The sequence below is a fragment of the Jaculus jaculus genome, chromosome 15 (assembly GCF_020740685.1).
Source record: "Jaculus jaculus isolate mJacJac1 chromosome 15, mJacJac1.mat.Y.cur, whole genome shotgun sequence".
Lineage (NCBI taxonomy): Eukaryota > Metazoa > Chordata > Mammalia > Rodentia > Dipodidae > Jaculus > Jaculus jaculus.
Genome location: NC_059116.1, coordinates 50,282,536 through 50,305,013, shown reverse-complemented (window position 1 = coordinate 50,305,013; position 22,478 = coordinate 50,282,536). Strand labels below are relative to the sequence as shown.

Sequence of the window (22,478 nt, the reverse complement as noted above, 5' to 3'; positions counted from 1 at the left end):
AAAATTTTATTTGAGAGTGACAGACAAAGAGGCAGAGAAAGAGAGGGAGGGAGGGAGGGAGGGAGGGAGAGAATGGGCATGCCAGGGCTTCCAGCCAGTGCAAACGAACTCCAGACGCATACACCCCCTTGTGCATCTGGCTAACATGGGTCCTGGAGCATCAAGCCTCGAACTGGGGTTGTTAGGCCTCACAGGCAAGTGCTAAACCACTAAGCTATCTCTCCAGCCCTTTATATCTTTAGATTGAAATTTCAAACCCACCACCACACCTTAGGATCTACCCAGTGACACCTCCTCCAGCCAGGTGGCTACAGATCCAGATTACAAACTAACAAAACACTAAATATATTGGGGGCCATCTATTCAAACTACCACAGGGGGTGAGGTAAAACATAACCATTCAAGTATGGTGGGAAATGAATAAGGCAACGGATCAGGGTCCCACAATCCCCTTGATGTATTTTCCAGAAACCTAAGGTCCTCCCACAAAGACTCACCTTCCAAAGGTGAGTCTAGTACATCCCCATAGCACCCCTCCTGGGACTGTGCCTTTACTACATGGCCTTCTGAGGCATGTTTAACATCCAAACAATAGCACTGGTCTTAAAGACCTATCCATCTGTAACCAGAAGAGATGGCAAATGAGATTGCAAGTCAGTCCACAGTTGGGCTTGAAGAATGAGGTGCATCTATTCAAGTGTAAAAGGTGAACAAAGGAACATTTTTGCTAGAAAAAAGTTTAACTGAGACAGAGAGAAGGTGCAGTGTTCAGGTAGATTAAATGCTTCTACAATAGGTCTGAATTTATATTGGGATTTGAGGCAGAAAAATATGGACAGGAATGCTTCTTCTAGTAATAAGCACTGAAATATTCAAAGAAATGAATTACTTCCACTCACAAAAGCTTTTTTTCTTAGCTTGTTTGGGTCTTCAGCCGAAGATCCCAGAAGATTTGCTAGATGGCTGATGGAGTTGAACTTAAATATTACTGCAGTGAGGTAGGATTCAGGCTGAGAAGGGGAAGATGGTAATTCTGAGGAAGTTTAGGTATTATTTTGAGGTTAGGCATACACTTATTTATTCTTACAGTCAGCTAGTATATGTGTATGCACGTGTATGTGCAGGTATGTGTATATGTGTGTGCCCATGTGTAGAGGCCATAGGACAGACAACCTTAGTGTCATTCCTTCAGTACTACCCCTCGCCTTTTTTGAGAAAGGGTCTCTCACTGGTCTGAAGCTGACCAATTAGACTAGACTAGCTGGCCATCAAGCCTCAGAGATCTACCCATCTCCTCCTCCCCAGAGCTTGGGTTACACATATCACCACAACTGGCTTTATACATGTTCTGGGAGTCAAATTTGGGTCCTCATGATTGCAAGGCAAGCATGGTACTCAATGAGATATCTCCCCAGCCCCATCAGTAAATAATTACTGCGCTCTTACAATGTGTCAGGTTGGTGGGGGCAGGATCTGAGGACCTAGAAATATGTAAAACCAACACAGATGAAGCATGGCTAGAACCAATTCCTTCACCCCACCCAGAGTGCTCACTGGCATGTTTCTATCCCAAGGACTCAAGTTATTTTAGTCATTTTGCCCAGGTGCTTTTGAGCAAGGTACGCACAGTGATGCCTGTGGTACCTCAGGTCATTCAGTTTCTACCCATTTAAGATGACCAAGCCAGCTAGCCCCAACTTTTCCTGCTCCTCAAAAGGAAACACTGTTTTTCTAATTTATCTTTTAAATGTTCTTGAATTGTGTTTTTTAATGTATTATTAGCTATGTGACATATGAAAAAGAAAATAAGTGTCAGAAATCACTGTCAAATACTAGGGCACAGAATAATTGAATTGCTCAAAATAATTATTGCTTAGTAGGTTGAAGGTTTTTTGTTTTTCCCACCCTGAAACCATTACATGATTCTGGCAGGTAGCAAGTTATCTCTCTTTATTTGTCTCCTCCCTTTCAAGGTGTGTTCTTCCTTGAATTCTAATACCCACAGCTTTTATAACCATCTATGTGAAAGTAAGCAGCACATGAATTAATGCCAGCAGTTTCCCGATGTTTCTCTTCAGTCTCTTTTAAGAGGGCACCCTCTGCTTCCATCTCCTGTAAATGGTATTTTGTAGCCATTCGTGGTAAAACTTTAGGAAACTCTAGAAGCCAAGCTCTACTGAAAATGTCAGGTCTAAAATTAAATATAGTAATGTTAGAATTCATGATTAAAAGGCAACAAAAATTACTTCCTGCTTCTTTCCTATCTTAAGTATTTTATTTATTTATTTATTTGAGAGAGAGAGAGAATGGGTGCACCAGGGACTCTAGATGCATTCACTACCTTGTTCATATGGCTTACATAGGTCCTGGGGATTCAAACTTGGGTTCTTTGGCTTTGTAGATAAGTACCTTAACCACTAAGCAATCTCTTTAGTCCTCCATTCTTATTCTTAAGTTCTTTCATGTATACCATGGTCATATGCTTGGATCCCTAAAGCAAATACTGTTCAGTCCTCATCTGAACAGAAGTTCCTTCTAGTACTAGAAGTGTGCTCAGATAATAAAGTATTCTGAGTTTAAGTTGGGAAGCATCAAGGAGTCAACTCATAGAACAATTCAGGAAAAAAACTCTGGAAAAAATAGGAAAAGTGTGCTAGCACTGGGGTAAGATACCCTTAATTTAATGTCCTGTGAAAATGTGCAGTCTGAAAGTTGGAGCTTATAAATGGCATTATTTAAAGATACCCTTATTTTAATGTCCTCTGAAAATATACAGTCTGAAAGTTGGAGCTTATAAATGGCATTATTTTAAACTCTTTTCTCTGAAGACAGCTGTGCCCAGAAACCAGCAGTGATTCCCAGCAGTCTTCCACATGAAATGGAGCTGCTCCTGTTGGAGTCATCACCCTCTACCTATAATCTACGCTTATCAAAACATGCCTTTCAATGTGTGTTCTTACTCCCAGGCTTCACTCAGAATGTCCTTTGAAGGGCCTGTCTGCTACATGTCTCCTTTTTCCATGCCTCCTGATCATCCTCAGGAGATGTGTGCTCTCCCCATTTTCTACACAGGGCTTTCTGTTGTCATAGGGGTCACTGTGTGCTGGCTTTCTGCCCTTCACCACTGGGAATCAAGATCCTTGAGGACTGAAAATGATGCTGTGAATTTGACTTGACTTTAATCTATTGAGTAAGACTGCTTGCTCTGTCTTGGGTTTTAATTGGAGGAAGTGTCTGCAACTTAATTGAGCACTTTGCAGGGTAGTATTGTTGGTTTATTTTTGTAGTTTTTCCATCTGTATTTCTCTGGTCTCTCAAGGCTAAGTTACTTGAGTCTTGGAGAATAAGGCTATTTTTCTTTGGGAAGATTTATTCACTTACTGGCTTTTCATTCAATTATAAGCAATGAGGTTTCTCTATGTCACCTACCGAAAGGCATTTCCTTAAAGTTAATTGGAAACTCTCATGTCTTTTTAGGTTCTTGCCTGTAACTCAAGCTTTTCTTCATTTAAATCTTGATGCTTTATATAGTATTAAAACCAAACCTCCTTATCTGTAAAAGTGGAAAGACAAAAGGAATAGGTGTGTGGACATACTTGGTTATACATGTAGAAAAACTGTATCCCCTGATGTTACAGCTTTCTGGAACTTCATTTTTTCATGACCCTTAAATAAGCACTGAATATCATCTTCCAAATGTTTTTTTTAAATATATTTTTATTTATTTATTTATTTGAGAGAGAGAAAGAGGAGGAGAGAGAATGGGCACATCAGAGCCTCCAACCACTGCAAACAAACTCCAAATGCTTGTGCCCCCTTGTGCACTTGGCTTATGTGGATCATGGAGAATCGAACCAGGATCCTTTAGCTTTGCAGGCAAACACCTTAACCATTAAGCCATCTCTCAAGCCCCCAAATGGGATTTTAGACCTTTCACCTTGTTTTTCTTTTATAATAAAAGCTTTTGTAAAGTCCTCCTTCCTCCTCTGTCTAGAATTCTGAGTTCTGGCTTTAGTCTTGGTCTTGGACTCTGGCCTCTGGGATTAGGCACTGCGAGCATCTGTGTCAGGCTCTTTGGAGGCCAGTCAGTGTGTGCGCTGAGCTCCGCTCTGGCATCTTACGCCACTGCCCCTCCTACTTCCTTTTTTCTGGAGTCCCCAGTGGAAGCTAAATGTCACCACATGAGGCAGGATATGTCATACAGCTTGTTTGGGGAAATTTTGATTAGCCTATTACCCAAAAGGAAATCACGTGTTAAGAACTGAGGACCCTCTGAGCACAGGCTCAATCATCAGCAGATGAAAATTCTGCTCCACACTCAGTTGTCTGAGCCATTCAATGTCAAGGGGCAAGTTCATAGTTTTGTATTTTCCTTAAGGCAGTAAGATACAAGTTTAAACCCTGAAGATACAGATGCAATTTACTTGAATAAAACACCTGTAACTAGACAGGTAACACTAAGGTTTTCTTGAAAAGAATGTTTTAGCTTTCAATACAGAGTCACAATGGTGAGTTTCTATGAAAATTATTTTTTTCCAAATAACACTATTATGTATCAGCTTCCTTATGTGTGTTGTATATTTCCATCTATTGGATCTCTAATTACTTCTCTGAAGTCTGCCTTTTACTAAAAATATTGATGCTTAAATCTCATTCAAAGACTTTATTTATTTATTTTTTATTAATTAGTTTTGTACTCAGCACATACAATCAATTTGGTACCATTGTTAGGTTCATCCGTGTCCTATCCCCTCCCCCAGCCCCTTCTTTTTGAGGTATATGGGTCATGTATTCTGGAGTTGGCCCACAGTTATGGGTAAGATAAATGTCTCTCCATATCATGACCCAACATGTGGCTCTGACATTCTTTCCACCCCTCCTCTTCAGCAAAATTTCCCTGAGCCATGTTGGGCTCATTTTTGGTCTGCTTCAGTGATGAGGTGTTGGGGGCCTCTGGGTCTCTGGATATCTGATTTGGTAGGAGTTGATTTTTCCTTGTGTTGATCTCCTTCACCCTTGTGCTGGTACTCAGTTCACCAAGAAAACAGCACCCTTGCTTGTTTTGCCAATTGTTCTTAGTTTCAGCCGGGGCCCTTTTGAGGTATGATGGGGTGGCTCTCTCCTTAGGATCGAAGTCTATCTGAAAAAGAGAAGCAGATTCTCCAATGGAGAGTAAGTTAACACCAGACAAATGAGATAACCCTTACCTTTTTATAGAGAATTTAATAGTTGTAGGCCCTCTTGTAGCCCACGATTGGTGGTAGCTTGATAATGGAGAGCGGGCTTATGTTTGGATATTGTTTTGACTTGTTTCCCAGATCCAGCACCACTGAGGGGATCAGTTAGTCAAATCAACAGCAGTTGGTTCCCCACCATGGCTGTGCACCACTGTTGCACTTGTGTGGGCATCATGACAGGTTATTTGCTGCTAAGTAGGTTAGATCATGAGTTGCTTGGACAGATATTGGTCATTTTCCCCCAGTCACCCATTTATCACTTTCTGGCACTAGACATGCTGACTGTCTGGGGACTGACTCTCTTCCACCTTCCAGCCATGCCCTTCCATTTTACGTGTCAACCGCATAAGGTGTCTTCAAATGTAGGGTCTTACCAGTAACTTTTGGTGGGTCATCAAGTACTCTGACAGAAATCTGTCTTTCTTTTAGGAAACCTTGTAGGTCTCTTGGATCAAAAGTTCATTGTGGATGATAGCCACATGCTGGTACTGGGAGTTACAGGTCAGTGCCCACTAAGAAAAGGAAGAGAAAGATAACTAATATAAAAGAGTAAGAGAAAAGAGGGGGAGAGGCTGTAGAAGATTAAGGTCAGTCTTCATCATATCCTCCCCAGTGTCTTGTGGCTCAGGCATTCCCTGTAAGGGCCTGGTGAAGGTTCAGCCATTTGATCTGCCTTTTAGGATGTAGAATTTTATGGTACCATTGCCATTTGGGTCTAGATTTGTGTTTCCCAACCCCTACTTGCTTTCCTCTTCCTCCATACCTACCCTACTGTCTAGTCCTCAAACAAGATTTCTGAGCTCTTGATTTTGATTTTTGCTTCTGTGACTTGAGGCAGGAAAGGTAAGCAGAGTCCTAAGTGCACATTTGCAGGTTTAAATAATCTTGTAACTGATGCTGTCAAGCTTCAGCTTGTGCCAGGTATGTGACCAATGTGGTAAAACAATGCAGAGCTGAGCTGCTGCTTATATAATCGGATTTTTGTTGGATTGAAACAATATATTTGAACTTCAAGATTTCAACTTTTTTATTGACAGTTTTCATACATATTCACATTGTATTTTGATGAACTTTGGAATTTTAAATCCCTTTAAAATGTTAATCCTTCAAAACCTTATTTACCAATTTCCATTAAAAACTGAAACCTTTTGTTTGTGCAAGTAGAGAGATTTCTTCTGCCACACTGGAAATAGATAATCTATATTTTGCAATCTCTCTTTCCTCTTTAATAAGCCCTGATTTCCCTAAGGGATACAGATACTTCCTTCAGTGTGAGGCATAGACTTTCATAACAGATGCATCAGTTCAAGACTAAATGAAAAACATCACTGGAATGTTTTTTGTGATTATAGTGTATAACCCATATTAGAATCTTAATATGTACCTACCGAGAAGGGAAGAAAATAGTTCTTCCTGAGTATGAGAGTGCCGGGAGCTCAGAGAGGAATGCAGAGCTAGGTCGCGGGGAAAGGAGAGAGCCAGTGCCCTGAGCGCATGCCTTAAGCCGCAGCATCATGCTAGGGTCTCGTCTAATAGAAAGATGGCGATGGCCAGAAGCCAGGGTACTGGCAAGCAAGTGAAACCTCACTGTCTCCTAATTCTCAGAAACCTTAAGTAGCCCTTAAAAGATAAGTTGATGGCAGCCTGAGAATTAGATAATCATATAATTTTAGAGCTTAGAGCATTATCCAACCCTGGCAATTTGCAGGTAAGAATGTGGTTGGTTCCCAAAGGCATGATGACATGTCAGAGCCCATTCAAGATGGTGAAGGCTTAGAATCTAAGGGCCATAACTCTGTAGTCCCAGGCTGGCCTTTAACTCACAGTGATCTTCCTACCTCTGCCTCCTGTGGGCTGGAATTAAATACATGTGCCACCATGCCTGTCATTTTTGAAATGATTTTTATTTGTTGATTTTATTTTAATTTATTGATGCATTTTATAAGTTGGTCGTATTTCTGTCAGATTATCTTTGTCCCCTCTCCCCTATCCACCCTTGAGGGCATCCTCAGTGAGGGCTGTTTTATTTTTGTATACACATTACTTATACATGACATGAAATTCTGATAAGTGTATATACTAAAACATAAAATCACAGCAATGAGACAGGTGAATGATCAGCCTGTTCAGCCTAACCCACTGTTTAATAGGAAAAGTATAACTGACATCCTAGCACCGCTGGAAAGAATTTGCTAGAAAAGTGGTACATATTTATTTACAGTGGCAAAAGGTCCTGGGATACCCATACACATATGAGAAAATGAATAATTAAATTTTAATAAAATCAAAGTTTGAGTCAAAGTTTGAATTTCTACGTTGCCTTATTCCCAAGTTTGTCAAACAGCATAATGATAATAAACATGCCACCTAAGGGTACTGTGGGGTCTGGATAATAAAAATAAATATAAAATCTCTTAGCAGATTGTATACAAAGGAGGATTTTTTATCTTCCATTTCTTAAATATTATGTACCACAGTTTATTAATATTAAGTGATATTTTCTTTTGTATGAAAATTTCCATTATGGAGCTGAAAAGATTGCTTAGTGGTTAAGGCACTTGTCTACAAAGCCAAAGGACCTAGGTTTGCTTCCCCAGGACCCATGTAAGCCAGATGCATAAGGTGGCACATGCATGTGGAATTCATTTGTAGTAGCTAGAGGCCCTGGCACACCCATTCTCTCCTCTCCCTCCCTCCCCCCCCCTTTGCCTTTCTCTTTATCTGCCCCTCTCTCTCAAATAAAATAAATTAAAAAATAAAACAAAATTAAGCCACATTGGTTGGTGCATGCCTTTAATCCTAGCACTCGGTAGGCAGAAGTAGGAGGATTGCCATGAGTTCAAAGTTACCCTGAGACTACATAGTGAATTCCAGGTCAGCCTGTGCTAGAGTGAGACCCTACCTCAACAAAACAAAGTAAATAAATAAATTTAAAAAATAAAATTTCTATTCAAAATCATCCATTCATCCTGTACTGCTCTGCTGCTGAAGCCGTGGATCTGGTGAACATGAGAGAGTCATGGAACCTGGCCAAATCATAAGTTCCTGAATCTTTTGCATGTAATTGTTCATTTGTGGTCTATACCTTCCTCTTCTAAGGTCTTTGACTTTTCATGCTTGAATTTCTGTCCTGAAGCCTGTCATCCCCCATCTTGTCAGGGTGTCAGGTACAAACATATGACTCTCATAACTTTGGTAGCATGTTGAGTTAATGGGTTCTGAGTATAGCCCATCGTAATCAATCCCTTGATAAACACAACTTCTTCCAATTTGGATTGCTTTTGTTTAAGTGAATTCTTTTATAGGTAGCCTTTTGAAGCTTATTTCCTACTTTGTCTTCAGAATTGGCCTCAGGAGGGCTTCTTTGCTTAACCTTTAAGATCTACCCTCTACCAAATCTTAAAAAAATATAGCAACTCTTGTAATATTTTTAAAATTTTTTTTTGTTCAATTTTATTTGTTTATTTGAGAGCAACACACAGAGAGAGAAAGAGAGAGAGAGTGGGTGCACCAGGGCCTCCAGCCACTGCAACCGAACTCCAGATGCGTGCACCCCCTTGTGCATCTGGCTAGCATGAGTCCTGGGAAATCGAGCCTCAAACCTGGGTCCTTAGGCTTCATAGGCAAGCGCTTAACTGCTAAGTCATCTCTCCAGCCCTCTTGTAATATTTTTTGAGAGTTTAGAAACATTTACTTTTGGTCACCTTTGTTGTGGTTCAGCTGCTGCTATCTGCTGACCTTCATTAACCACATGTTTATTCAATCCTCAATGTCAAGCGCCGTATTAAATGCTTAGAGACAAAGGGGAGATGACTAGTAAGCTGCAAGCAGTCGAGGCTTACATTCCTTAGAAGGTGAACTACAAACCAGTATAGGTATCAACAAGACAATACCAGATAAAACCAGGACGACAGGATGAGGCAATGAGGACTGACTGGAGGACCACTTCAGAAGGCATGGTGAGGGAAAAAGGCCTCTCTGAGGGGCTGATCTCTGAACCATGATCTGAAGAAAAGAGTCATGTGGGGAACCAGAGAAACCCTAGGTGTACAAATCCTAATACAGAACCAGATCTGACGTACTCTAGGAACATTGATGGACTCAATGTGAAAGGCTTTTTTAAGGGAACTGGAACAAGTGATTGGACATTGTAGGCCAGGGAAGGACTTTGGGTCTTAACTGTGGTTTGATGGAAAACCAGTGTGATGTTCTGAACAGGCTGTTAAACAGTCTGAGTAATGGTTTTGGCACAGTGTGATAAGGATGGTATCCCTGCAAAACATAGATCACATTATTGCAAGATAATGACATGACCCCAAAATCCATATGTCTGGTGACTGGCTAAGACTTCCTGGACAGAAGTGATCATTTCTGAATCTTCTAATTAGTGGGCACTTATTTTGTCTGATTAAGGAAGAAAATGTAGAATTTCAAGAATGAGGAAATGGGGCTGGAGAAATGGCTTAGAGGTAAGGCGCTTGCCTGTGAATCCTAAAGACCTAGATTCAATTCCCCAGGACCTACATAAACCGGTAGCACATGTGTCTGTAGTTCATTTGCAATGGAGTTGGAGAACCCTTAAGAACACATTCTCTCTCTCTTTCTCAAGTAAATAAAAATAAATTTAAAATAAAAAGAATGAGAAAATGGTGATAGAGTAAACAAAGAGAAGTGACTGACTTCTAGCAGCTGTGAATGACTTGTGCCCAGGTGGAAGATCCTTGACGTGGTGCTGGATGGGACTGGTTAGCACATGAAGCAACAGCGTCAGGGATGGTTTCATCAGGAAGCCTTGCTGTAAAGAAAAGATGAATGGTAAAGCAGTTCAGGGACAGTGAGGATGGATGGTGCAGTATGTTGGGGACAGTGTGTGGGATTGGAAAGGGTATGTTTGCCTTTTTGTCAGAGTCACATGGTGCTAGAGCATGTTTGGACACTTTAGGAATAACCAGTACTAGGGAAATTTCCAAGGAAAGATAGAGTGAAGCTCTGCAGGAGTCATTCAGTGAGACAGTGAGAGGAATCAAGATGCTGAGCACACAATACCTCTGGTGAAATTTTCTATCTTCACAAGCACCTGGAAAGATGGATGGAGTTGATTTCAGGGATCCTTTTCTTGATCTATTATTGACATGCCCCCTAATCAGTCTTGAGGAGCCAGAAGTTAAGAATGTCTAAATGTATTGCCCCAGTTGTAGCAGCAGCAAGACTTCACTATAGGTCCACGACTCAATTCAGGGACTACTTTGACCCTAAAAAATCTGGCATATTATGGTACTTAAATGTTCACATAACATACCCTTTGCTGGAAGTGATAATAACACACTCTTTCTGCATTTCTTCTTACAGATCAGTTTGTTTCACTAACTTGATACTCACTTGGTTCTGAAATATATTGGGAAGGTCTGGAAAACTTGTGGCACACAGGCTGTAAGTTACACAGTTAGGATTCTAACTAAGCCCTTTCTTTTTAATTATAGTGTTCATTCTTTAAAAAAAAAACAAACTATGAAATGGTTCAAGCTTTTAACTCTAAAGGTACCATAATAAGAACATAGAAAAACAGGGGCCTGGAGAGATGGCTTTGCAGCTAAAGCACTTGTCTGCAAAGCCTAAAGACCCAGGTTTGATTTCCCAGTAACCACGTAAGACAGACATACAAGATAGCACATGCACCTGGAGTTCTTTTGCAGTGGCTAGAGGCCCAGGTGTGCCCATTCTCTGTCTCTCAAATAAATAAATAAATAAATAAATAAATATTAGGGCTGGAGAGATGGCTTAGCAGTTAAGACACTTGCCTGAGAAGTCCTACGAACCAATGTTTGACTCTCCAGATCCCACATAAGCCAGACATACAATATGATTCAGGCATACAAGGTCTCACATGCCCACAGGTGGCACATGTGTCTGGAGTTTGATTGCAATGGCTGGAGGCCCTGGCATGCCAGTTCTGTCTGTTTCCCTCATTCTCTATTTCTCTCACTTGCTCTCTCTCATAAAAAAAGTTTTTAAATATTTAAAAAAGAAAATAGCAAAACAAATACACAATGTTTCAGACAATCTCACATAAATACATGTAAAATTAAAAAACATTTGTGAAGATAAATCAGCACAGTAGTGAAGAGAGAATATATTTCTAAGTGGGACTTAACTCCAGGAGTACAAAACTAATTCAAATTAGGAAATCAATGAGTTCAGCAAATCATATAAGTAAATTAAAAGAGAAAAACATTTTTATTATCCCTATCTTTGTTAAAAGGTAATTGAAGCCAGTTGTGGTGGCACATGCCTTTAATCCCAACACTCGGGAGGCAGAGGTAGGAGGATTGCCATGAATTCAAAGCTACCCTGAAACCAGGGCTAAGCAAGACCCTGCCTTAAAAAACCAAAACCAAAAAAAAAAAAAAAAAAAAAAAGGTAATTGATAAAATTTGGTATCTATTCCTTCCTAATAAAAATTCTTAGTAAAACTCAAAACTCCTTAGTATCAAACATCTGTGCCCAATAATAGAACAACAATACTTTTTTTTTTTTTTTTCTGAAGTAGGGTCTTGCTGTAGCTCAGGCTGATCTGGAATTCACTAAGTAGTCTCAGGCTGGCTTCAAACTCACGGTGATCCTCCTACCTCTACCTCCCAAGTGCTGGGATTAAAGGCATATGCTACCATGCCCAGCTTGAACAATATGTTCTTACTACATATTTATTCTTACTAAATTTAGAAGCATGTGTAGAGGATAGGGATGGATAGAAAAGCATATGCATACATATATATACATATATGTATAAGTACACACATTTACATATATAGTGTAACAAACAGTGTATTTATTATGAGTTCTCTCTAGGAAATGAAAAGGAACTATCTGAAATTTTATTAGACTACATGAGTCATTAAAATGCTTTAAAATAAAAATTATATAACCTAAATCATATAGTCAAATTCCTAAAAACATGTTACTGAAAGTGACTGAATTTAGAAAAAAAATTTGGAGTAGACCAATACAAGAAGAGAATGAATTAGTCATTAAAACAGTCCTTCACAAACAAAAGCCTACACCTACCTAGATTACTGCAATTCTGAGTTCTAGTGAATGTTAAAAGAAAAAATCACACCAGTCATATACATACCCATCCAAAAAAAGAGAAGCAGAGGAAACACATTCCACATTTTCCAACTCCTCCTGTTAATCCACTGTTACTGCCTTGATACCAAAACCAAAGCTACCATAAGAAAAGCACAGAGCTATATCTCTTACAAATAAAGACACAAAAATCCAAGACAAAGTACTAGCAGAAAGAATCCAGGAACATAAAAGCTTGTACACTTGACCAAATGGAACTAATGCAAAGTTAATTTAAGCTATGAACATCATCCATTTTAATACTGTGTATTATGCGTATTGATTGTGGAGGAGAGTGTAGCACAGTTAGGACACTTGGTCACATTCAGAGCCCTTTCATGAAAAAATGCTAGCATGAAACAGACTAGCAGGAATAGATAGTTATCTCTCAAAAACCAAACCCACAACTAATATCATAATTAGTGGCAAAAAACCATATGTTTTCCCTATAACATATATATGGCTAATAGAATTGAAAACATGTCGACACAACAACTTACATATGAACATTCATAGTAGCATTGCTCAAAATAGTCCCAAGGTGTAAATGACCGAGATGCCTACCAGCTGATGAATGGATCAATAAAATGTGAAATATTTATGCAATGGGATAATATTGATAAAATGGAATGAAGTTCTGTTACAAACTGTGTATTGATGAACCTCAAAATGATTTTCCAGGGCTGGGGATGTAGCTCAGTTGGTGCAGTACAAGCTTGGCTTGCAGAAAGCCTCAGACCTGATCCTCAGCAAATGGCATAGTCCTGCTGTAATCTGAGCACTCAAAGGTAGAGGCAGGAGGGCCAAAAGTCCAGGGTTAACCTCTGCTTCATAGTGAGTTCCAGGCCAACCTGAGCTGAATGAAACCCTATCTCAAAAAAAAAAAAAAGTATTTTTCTGAGTAAAAGAAATCAAACATTATAGCAAAAGGTAGAGACACAAAGTAGACTAGAAGTTAACAGGGCTTAGAGGAAGGAGGGAGGATAGAGAGTGCCTTCTTATAGGCATGAAGTTTCTTTTTGTAGTAATAAAAATTCTCTGTCATTAGTAGCAATAGATTTACAGTGCTTTAAGTATATTAATACTATAATTCAATTGAACATTTTAAAGGGTTATGTATGAGTTATATTTCAATAAAGTGCTTACTAAGTAAATAGAAAATAAATGATCTGTGTTTTTAGCTACTTTCTATGTGCCCTTAATAACAAAGTCAAAACTATAATGGAAAGAATAAAGGAATGATTGATTTTTTTAAATCTTTTTGAGAGGGAGAGGAATACTAATACATGGTGTATAGGAACACACAGAATAAGTTTAAGTATGTGGGTGTCCCTTATTGGGAGAAAGTATAGATGACTAGCAAATGGTAGTGTTCAAAAACGAGCTGACTATCATTTTTCAGTTTGGGTTGAAAAATAGCAGAAAATAATCCTGGTAAGCTTAAGCAGAAAAGGAATTTACAGGAAAAACAGTGGATAGCTCACAGTCAACAGCAACCAAACTGCTGGGGAGATCCCAAACTCATCAGAGGCAGTACAGTATTCAGCACTAAATGAGATATCTCTGTCACACACTCCATGGCTCAGGAACTATAGTGGAAGAGATGGTGGACAGAATATGAGAGCCAGAAGATGGGAAGGAGTGTTCATGACCTCACAGTGGCTGTGGTTATCTGCGCAAGACCTATGTAATTTGGGGCCGGTCAAAAGGTTGTCATGGGTGATGGAGGAGGGCCAAAAAGAAGACTCATAAAAATAAAAGATGGAACAGTAGGAAAGAAGAGAGCTGTTTGGTGGGCTGAGGTGCTGGGGAGTAGGGGGAGGAAAGTGGTAAAATGAGGATTATGTAAATTTTAGTAAGGTTTTTAATTTAAAAAATAAAAAAGTAAGAAAGCTCAGAAGGTGAAGGAACCAAGAGCCTCTCTAGTGCCATGGAAATACGATGGTTAGGATGTCCTCTCAGAATTCTATACCCACTGCTGCCTCTGTGACTAACCCCATGGTTTCTGTGTTTCTCTTCCTCCCTCCCCTCAGAGACTAGGACAGAAACATCTTGAGCTGCCAGCGTCAGGAAAGGGATACCTGCTCACTTTCACCTGTTTGGGTGGAAGGCCAGGCCTACATTATGTCCCCAGGTAGAAAGGTGTCCAAGTACAGGGGAATCAAAAATAACATATTTGCACTAACATTTGGAATGGCTAAAATTAGAGCCATACTTTGTATCATGGACCAAAATAAATTCCGCATGGATTCAGAATTCAAGTGTAAAACAGGATCATAAAAACACTTGCAGAAACTGCACATGAATATTTATGGGGTCTTTGGGAAGGTTGCTAAGCATGATATAAATATCAGAAATACATTAAAATATTGGTGGAAAATATTAAATGACCCAGAAAAGAAATTATGATCTGTTAAGTTAAAAACAAGTTATAAGCTGCCTAGCATGCACAATGTCGTGGGTTTAATCCCAGGAAAAAAGTATGCATGAAATAGGTATGATTACATTTTTAAAGTATTAACACATTTTAATTAAAAAATGTATAATTCTGGGCTGGGCTGGAGAGATGGCATAGTGGGTAAAGTGCTCACCGCAGGATCGTGAGGACCTGAGTTTGAATTTCCACCCAGATGTCTAGCGCACCGGCCTGTGTCTGTAATCCCGCAGTGGGAGGTGGAGATAGGAGGACCTGCTTGCTTGTCTAGTAGGGTCAGTGAGCTCCAGGTTCACTATGAGACCCTGTCTCATAAAAATAAGGTGAAGAGGGCTGGAGAGATGGCCTAGCAGTTTGTCTGCAAAGGTGTTTGTCTACAAATCCAAAGGACCCAGGTTCTCTTCCCCAGGACCCACATTAGCCAGATGCACAAGGGGGTGCATGCTTCTGGAGTTTGTTTGCAATGGCTAGAAGCCCTGGTGTGCCCATTCTCATTCTTTCTCTCTCCCCTGCCCCCTTTGTCAAATAAATAAAATTTTAAAAAATAAGGTAGAGAAGCAATAACCAATGACCTTTTATATGCATGTGCCCACACAGATAGGGCTGCCATCACACATGAATATAATTATGCTGTATATAACCTCCACAAAAAGGATTAGAATAGCACATACCAGAATATAAGCAAGGGTTATCTCTTTGTTGATGGTACCAGAGATGGTTTTTCTTTCCTTCCTTATATTTTCCCTGCCCCTTCCCCCAAAAGATGTTACTTTTTAACACTTTTGAAAAGCAAGTATTTGGTTGATTGGTTCGTGTGAATATAGTGTTTGGATTTCCATAGATCATTTCAGTGCTGAACTCAACAAAAGTGAAACTAACTTCCCAGAGCAGGTCATGAAGGAGTCTCTTTCAGTATTCCTGCCATGTAATTAGGTTGGAATTTGCTCCATCTTTTAGCACATTTAAAGGGAGGGACCATGGTTGAATGCCCCCTCCCTAATGTCCTGGTGTTTCTCTTGCCTTCCTGGGATTTTTTGTTTGCATTTGTTATGCTTTGTCTTGTTTTTAAGAGATGTCATGAAGGGGAACTCACTAAGTTAGGGTGTTGGCATCTAAGGGGAAACCAGGTGTGGACACTGGAGCTTTTATTGCAGCCTGTGTTTCATCACTTTATGGCCTTACCTACAAAGTATGAGCTACATTTCTGTTCTACAACCCTTGGATTCTCTCTTATTTGAGATTCCTGTCTTAGTCGAGGCCTTGATATTAAGAGGGAACAGAACTATCTAGTTGACAGAGAATCTCCCACATGGAAGGCGAGGATGAGGGAAGCTCTTCATGGTCTAGGAAGACTGATCATAAAAGATCATAGAAACAGAACAAGAGACCTGGAGGCAGCAAAGGAATCAATGGCACTTCCTCCTTCTCCCACCACTCAGTTGCTCTTCTTGTAAAAATAGGAAAAATTGTTCTGGCTTTGGACTTTTGCCAAACACCATTAATTAATCTTTTCTATGAAAAATACAGGAACCAAGTAAACGTAGTCTTACCAGAATTTTCTAACTGAAATTGTCATGTTCTATGAGTTCTTAATATTAAAAAGAAAAAAAAAAACTTTTACCTCACACCATTCCCTTTGGGGAGCCCATTGAGCCCTTCTGTCATGTGAACAGCATGACTCTGAACTCCTGTAAGTTTCAGATTGTCCCTGTCTCCATCCTTCATTTTAATAGGGGAACCCCATTGCTCTGCAACAGAATTATTTTGGTATGCTGCTGCTTTTGGTATTGGAAAGTGTTTTGATAGTTTTCACCCTAGTTATTTTGCAAGATGGATATAAAACAGCATGAGCATATGTATTGGTTGGGTTACACATTTCATGAGAACTTCCTGACTGCTTTCAATATTACCTGTTCTGCTGTTTTTCCTGGTAAAGATCAGCATGGTAGCTAGGTAGAAGAAGGCGTGCTCCTGTTCTGTGGTGCAAGCTTGGAGAAGTTTCTTTTTCACCAGGCTCCTTAGCTGCAGTTTCTGAGGTTCTGTGCATTGCTTGCAGAGCCTGGAGATCTGGTGGTGCTTTATAATACACGGCAGAAGGAGAGGCAAGTAGCAGGGCTACATTGACCGACAGTCCCTTCCCTGTGGTATCCAGACCCTGTTGATGGGAAGGTGTAAGAGCAATGGGGGGAAAAAGACACACATGCCCAGGAGGGCTCTGGTCTTTGTGACAGTGTCCTACCCTGGACTGCTCCGTCCCATCCTGGGACGGCCACACTCAGCCATGCCTTGTCCTGTCTCTTCCAGGAGCAGCTTATTGCCAGTTCATGGACATGCTCTTTCCAGGCTGCATCAGTTTGAAGAAAGTCAAATTTCAAGCAAAGTTGGAACATGAGTATATTCACAATTTTAAACTTCTGCAAGCATCGTTTAAGCGAATGAACGTTGATAAGGTAGGATATCTATTTGCACCATCATAAATGCATTCTTTCCTTAAAATTGTTTTCCATCAGAAATGCAAAAATCTATGAACATACTTATGACAGGCATAGTTTGGTATCTCAGCAAGTTGGAGTCTGTCCATAACATATAGCAATTACCTCTGTGTGAATTTTCAGATTCAAAAAATGGTCTAGTATCATTAGCCTGAAAGTGCTTAAGGAATCACCAGTGGTAGAATTTATTAGTAGTCATGTTATCAGAGTGGATGAGGAATTTTCATGTTGAACAGAGAAGTCTGTGGTTCTTCGGTATTTTGTTGTTTTGGGAAACAACATGTTACAGTGGAGGTAGCATGGGGTTGAGTCCCAGCTCCATAACTGAAGCAAGTTATTTCAGTTCTGAGTTGCAGTTGTCTCCTGTAAAGGAATAGAAACCTCTTGTCCATGGTTATAAAGTTAAAATGAGGAAAATAGTACATGCCCTCTTCAACATTTATAAAATTCCCTTTTTTCTTCTTTGAATTGTAATTTTTTTCTCCTAAAGAAATTCAAATGAAAAGTTGGGTGCTCAGGTCCTTTCTCCCTCCCCTGAGTCCCAGCAAGGAACTGGTGCTGTAATCCACTCAGCCTCTTTGTACATGTTGACGGTTATTCAAATACATAGTAATTTATATCCTCTATTTAGGACACATCTCACAGAATGAATGGGCTTGAAAAGAAATGAATTTTGAATGAGAGAAAGAGAGAAACCTGGGGAGGGGTACAGAAAACTTTTCTTTGCATAGATAGAAGTGATAAATGGGCAATGAAAAACAAAATACTAGGTTGTAAAAGATAGAAGTTAAAGGAGAGTTTGGTTAAAACTGTAAATAATTTTATGTTAATATAACTAATTTCTTCCTAAGAGAAAACATTCTTATCAAAATATTAAGGAAATTTAGCTTCTCAATGTCTCAGAATTTTTATTTCAAATTATATATTCTCAGCTAGGCACCATGGCACATACCTATACTCCCAGCTACCACAGAAGCTAAAGCAGGGAGATTGCTTAAACTCAAAAGTTTGAGAACATCCTGAACAACATACCAAGACCCCATCTCAAAACAAAAACAAAAACAAAAAAAAGGAAAAAATTCATTTTCTATGTCATCTTAGCCTTTATTTCTTTTTTGTGGCTAATTTCCAATTAGGTCCTTCCATTTAAATCATAGATCAGAGCTACATAGGGTTTCCCTTTCTTTTTGGTTCTTTGAGGTAGGGTCTCACTCTAGCTCAGGCTGACCTGGAATTCACTTTGTCGTTTCAGGGTGGCTTCAAACTCACAGCAATCCTCCTACCTCTGCCTCCCTAGTGCTAGGATTAAAGGTATGTGCCACCACGCCTGGCTGGGTCTCCTTTTATATGCTAAAAGTAGTACTGTTTTTATTAATTTCTACCCATGATTCTACATTGGATAAGGGGAATACTTGACCATAGGTTACTTTATATCAAATGAGTAGGGTCCATGACTTTCTAGAAGTAAACACACAAAGAGTGACTGAGCAGTTGTTAAGAATGTTAAAGGAGGGCTGGAGGGATGGCTTAGCGGTTAAGGCATTTGCCTGCAAAGCCAAACGACCTTGGTTTGCTTTCCCAGGACCCATGTAAGCCAGATGCACAAGGGGGCAACACATGTTTGGAGTTTGTGTGTAGTGGCCAGAGGCCTTGGCACGCCTATTCTCTCTCTCTCTCTCTCTCTCTCTCTCTCTCTCTCTCTCTCTCTCTCTCTGACTCTCTCAAGTAAATAAAACTTAAAAAAAAAAAAAGAATGTTAAAGGGAAAAAACTTTCAGTGGAAGGAGACTAGCCTCAACAGCATATTTTAGCTTTAAAATGTCCCATGAGGGCAGGGAAGCGGGGGAAGGAATGGCTTGCAAAGTCTAATAGCCCAGGTTCCATTCCCCAGTATTTACATAAAACCAGATGCACAAAGTGATGCATGCATTTGGAGTTCATTTGCAGTGGCTGGAGGCCCTGCCACACCCATTTGCTCTGTCATCTCTCGATCTCTCTCTGCATGCAAATAAATAAATAATTTTTTTTTTAAAAAAAGAAACTGTCCCATGAAAGTGTCATGTGCTCCTGTTGTGTCTGTCACGGCCCAGCCGTATCTCTGAAGGGTCTGTATTTGCTACCTCGGATTTGAAGCTTAACCATGAAACTAAGGAATGCAAGACTAAACCAACAGAAGTCAGAGTTGCCTTTAAACTGGTAATGTATTACCATCATCTAAAACTGTATTTTCACAAAGTGTAGAAAGCTTGTTATTAAAGGGCCTTGTGCTCTACAAAGTCACTTTCCAGTAATCCAGTCATTATCTGCAAAAGCAAAACTCAGAAGACATAAATGTAAGAAAATCATCCAGTAAAAAGTCAGTGAAGTCTATGTGTGTCAGGAAGTCTTCCTGTGAGAATCTAGGGGAAGTGGGAGAAAGGTGTTATCAGCCTGCTATCTCAGGACCAGAGAACTGTCATGAAGGGCATGGGCCCTTCCAGCAGCTCTCTGCACAAGTTTCTAGTTCAGCTGCATAAAACATTTCTGAAAAATTTATTACTAGTGATTTAGCTTAATGGATGGTCAAGAATGCTCCTGTCACCCTTTTCTTTCCAATTGTCATTGATACTTAAGTTCTTTATGTAATTTTTAGAGTGGTAGTGTTGAAATGTTTTCAAGTTATCAGTGATGCATAACTCCTGAGGTGGCAAAGCCTCACCATGAGTTTAATTTATATGACCTCCATTTATGCTGCCACACTGTAAAGCCATGTGCTTTGCTCACTCAGTTTCTATCTCAGTCAGGCACATCCTCCCTCCCTCCCTCCCTCCCTCTCTCTCTTTCTCTCTCTCTCTCTCTCTCTCCCCGCCCCCCGACACACACACACAATCTGACTCAAACCTTACTTTGTCTCTGTCTGTCATGGTTCCCATTCAACTAGGATAGTCACTGGGATATAGGAAGTAAGACCTATTAGAGGTACATTCAGGGAAGCCAGCTGCCATCCCATTTTCCTTCAAGAAAAGCAGCCCATTGAATGACAAGAAAGTTTCATTTTTTTTCCCTTGTTATCACTGCAAAGGTTCCTGTGAACCCGCAGTAGGAATCCTGGGCACTTTGTAAAATGCTGAACTTCATGTGTCAAGCCGATGTGGGTGCTGTGCACCTCCTCAGGGTGCACTCAACGACCCACTTAATCAGCCTCCATCTCTTCCCCTGCCATCCTACAGAGCATTAGCTGTGCTTCTGAGTAGCTGGGAATTCCGGCCCAGCATTGTGATTACTTCTCATAGTTTCCTCTACATTGTAAATGCGCCCTGGGAAAGCTCATTTTGTTCCCTGTGGACCATGAGATTGGTATCCATTCTCACTGTCTTGACTCCTACTCATATGCTGTCTCTCATAGCTATAATCTTTGTAAGAGTTTATCCCAACACAACTAGACCTAGAGTTACAAAGAAATAGGAAAGCTCAACAATCTTAAAGCAGTGAAGCTTTGACCAAAAATACCCTACAAGGGAGCTCAATCGCTTTTGTTGTTTGTTTCATGTTTTTATTTGTAGCTTTTTTGATACCGGATATCACTGTGTAACCCAAACTGACCTCAAACTCACTATCCTGTCTCAGTCTCCCAAGTGCTAGGATTATAGGTATATGCTACCTCGGTGCAGATCAATGCTGTTGACAGCTAAGGAAGTTCCTTCTTCTGTCTGGTTTGTTCAGAAGTATTAAATATTCTGAGAGAACCAACTCTGTCATTTTTCATCAATATTTCTTTAATGCAATAAAAAAAATTCTATTAATTTGGGATCCAGGTAACCTAGAAGACAGGTAAGGTAGAAATCAGTGGTTATAAATTATAGACACTTCTGTTGCACTAAATACCAACAAACCTGACATTGTAACTCACATAGTGATCTTGCATTGCAGGTAATTCCAGTGGAGAAGCTAGTGAAGGGCCGTTTCCAGGACAACCTGGATTTTATTCAGTGGTTTAAGAAATTCTATGATGCTAACTACGATGGAAAGGAGTATGATCCTGTGGAGGCACGACAAGGGCAAGATGCAATCCCACCCCCTGACCCAGGCGAACAGATCTTCAACCTGCCCAAAAAGTCTCACCATGCAAACTCCCCCACAGCAGGTATGGTCACAAGGAAACCCTGTTGCTTTCCCTGTAGAGCATGGCTCTCGGCCTCCTATGCTTCCTGTGTTTGTAATGGTTCTGCACAGCAGTCAGCTCTTAATGCTTCCAAACAGAGTGGTTTTCATTGTTGTCCACACCACCTCAGTTGTCTTCCTAGATGGTCTGGATTTCAACTATCAAAAAGACAGAGCAAACCTGAGTGCGGTGGTGCACACCTTTAATACCAGCACTAGGGAGGCAGAGGTAGGGGGATCACTGTGAGTTCAATGCCACCCTGAGAATACATAATGAATTTCAGGTCAGCATGTGCTAGAACAAGACCCTACCTCAAAAAAGGGAGTGGGGAGACTGGCGAGATGGTTTAGTGGTTAAGGCACTTGCCTGCTAAGCCTGAGGACCCAGGTTCAATTTCCCGGTACCCATGTAAGATGGCTCATGTGTATGGAGTTTGCAGTGACTACAGGCCCTGGCATGCCCATTTTCTCTCTCTCTCTCTCTGTAATAAATATTTTTTAAAAAGCCAGAGCTAGAGGCTGGGGTGATGGTCCAGCAGTTAAGGGTGCTTACTTGCAAGCAGGCCAGCCAGAGTGCAACTCCCCAGCACTCAGGTAAAGCTGGATGCAAAATGGCACACCCATAGAGTATGGTGCACATGCCTTTGATCCCAGCACAGAGGCAGTGGTAGGAGGATCACCATGAGTTCAAGGTCACCCTAAGACTACATAGTGAGTTCAAGGTCACCCTAAGACTACATAGTGAATTCCAGGTCACCCTGAGCTACAATGAGACCCTACCTTGAAAAAAAAAAAAAGGCATGCCCATCGGTAATCCCACTGTACCCACCCACCATAGCAATGGGAATTAGAGCCAGAAGAACCCAGAAGCTCATGAGCCAGCTACACTAGAACACATGGTATCAAAAATACAAAAGAGACCTTGTCTCAAAAAAAAAAGGTGGAAAGAGTAAACAAATAACCTAGATTGTCCTCTGACTCTGCACACATGGCATGGCCTGTATGTACCCCACACCCCCGCCAACACATTAAAAAGGCAGCACTTTGTATCACT

The 22,478-nt window shown here is 40.4% G+C and overlaps 1 protein-coding gene across 3 annotated transcripts in view; it reads left to right on the top strand.

Annotated features, from left to right (window-relative positions):
* Nucleotides 1–22,478, top strand: part of Mapre2 (microtubule associated protein RP/EB family member 2) — a 164,358-nt gene that overhangs the window by 107,745 nt on the left and 34,135 nt on the right. For all 3 annotated transcript variants that reach the window (XM_045134989.1, XM_004666772.2, XM_045134990.1), the window contains 2 exons: nt 17,098–17,243; nt 21,194–21,407. In XM_045134989.1, the coding sequence (XP_044990924.1) occupies nt 17,098–17,243; nt 21,194–21,407 (360 nt within the window). The remainder of the gene's footprint in view (nt 1–17,097; nt 17,244–21,193; nt 21,408–22,478) is intronic.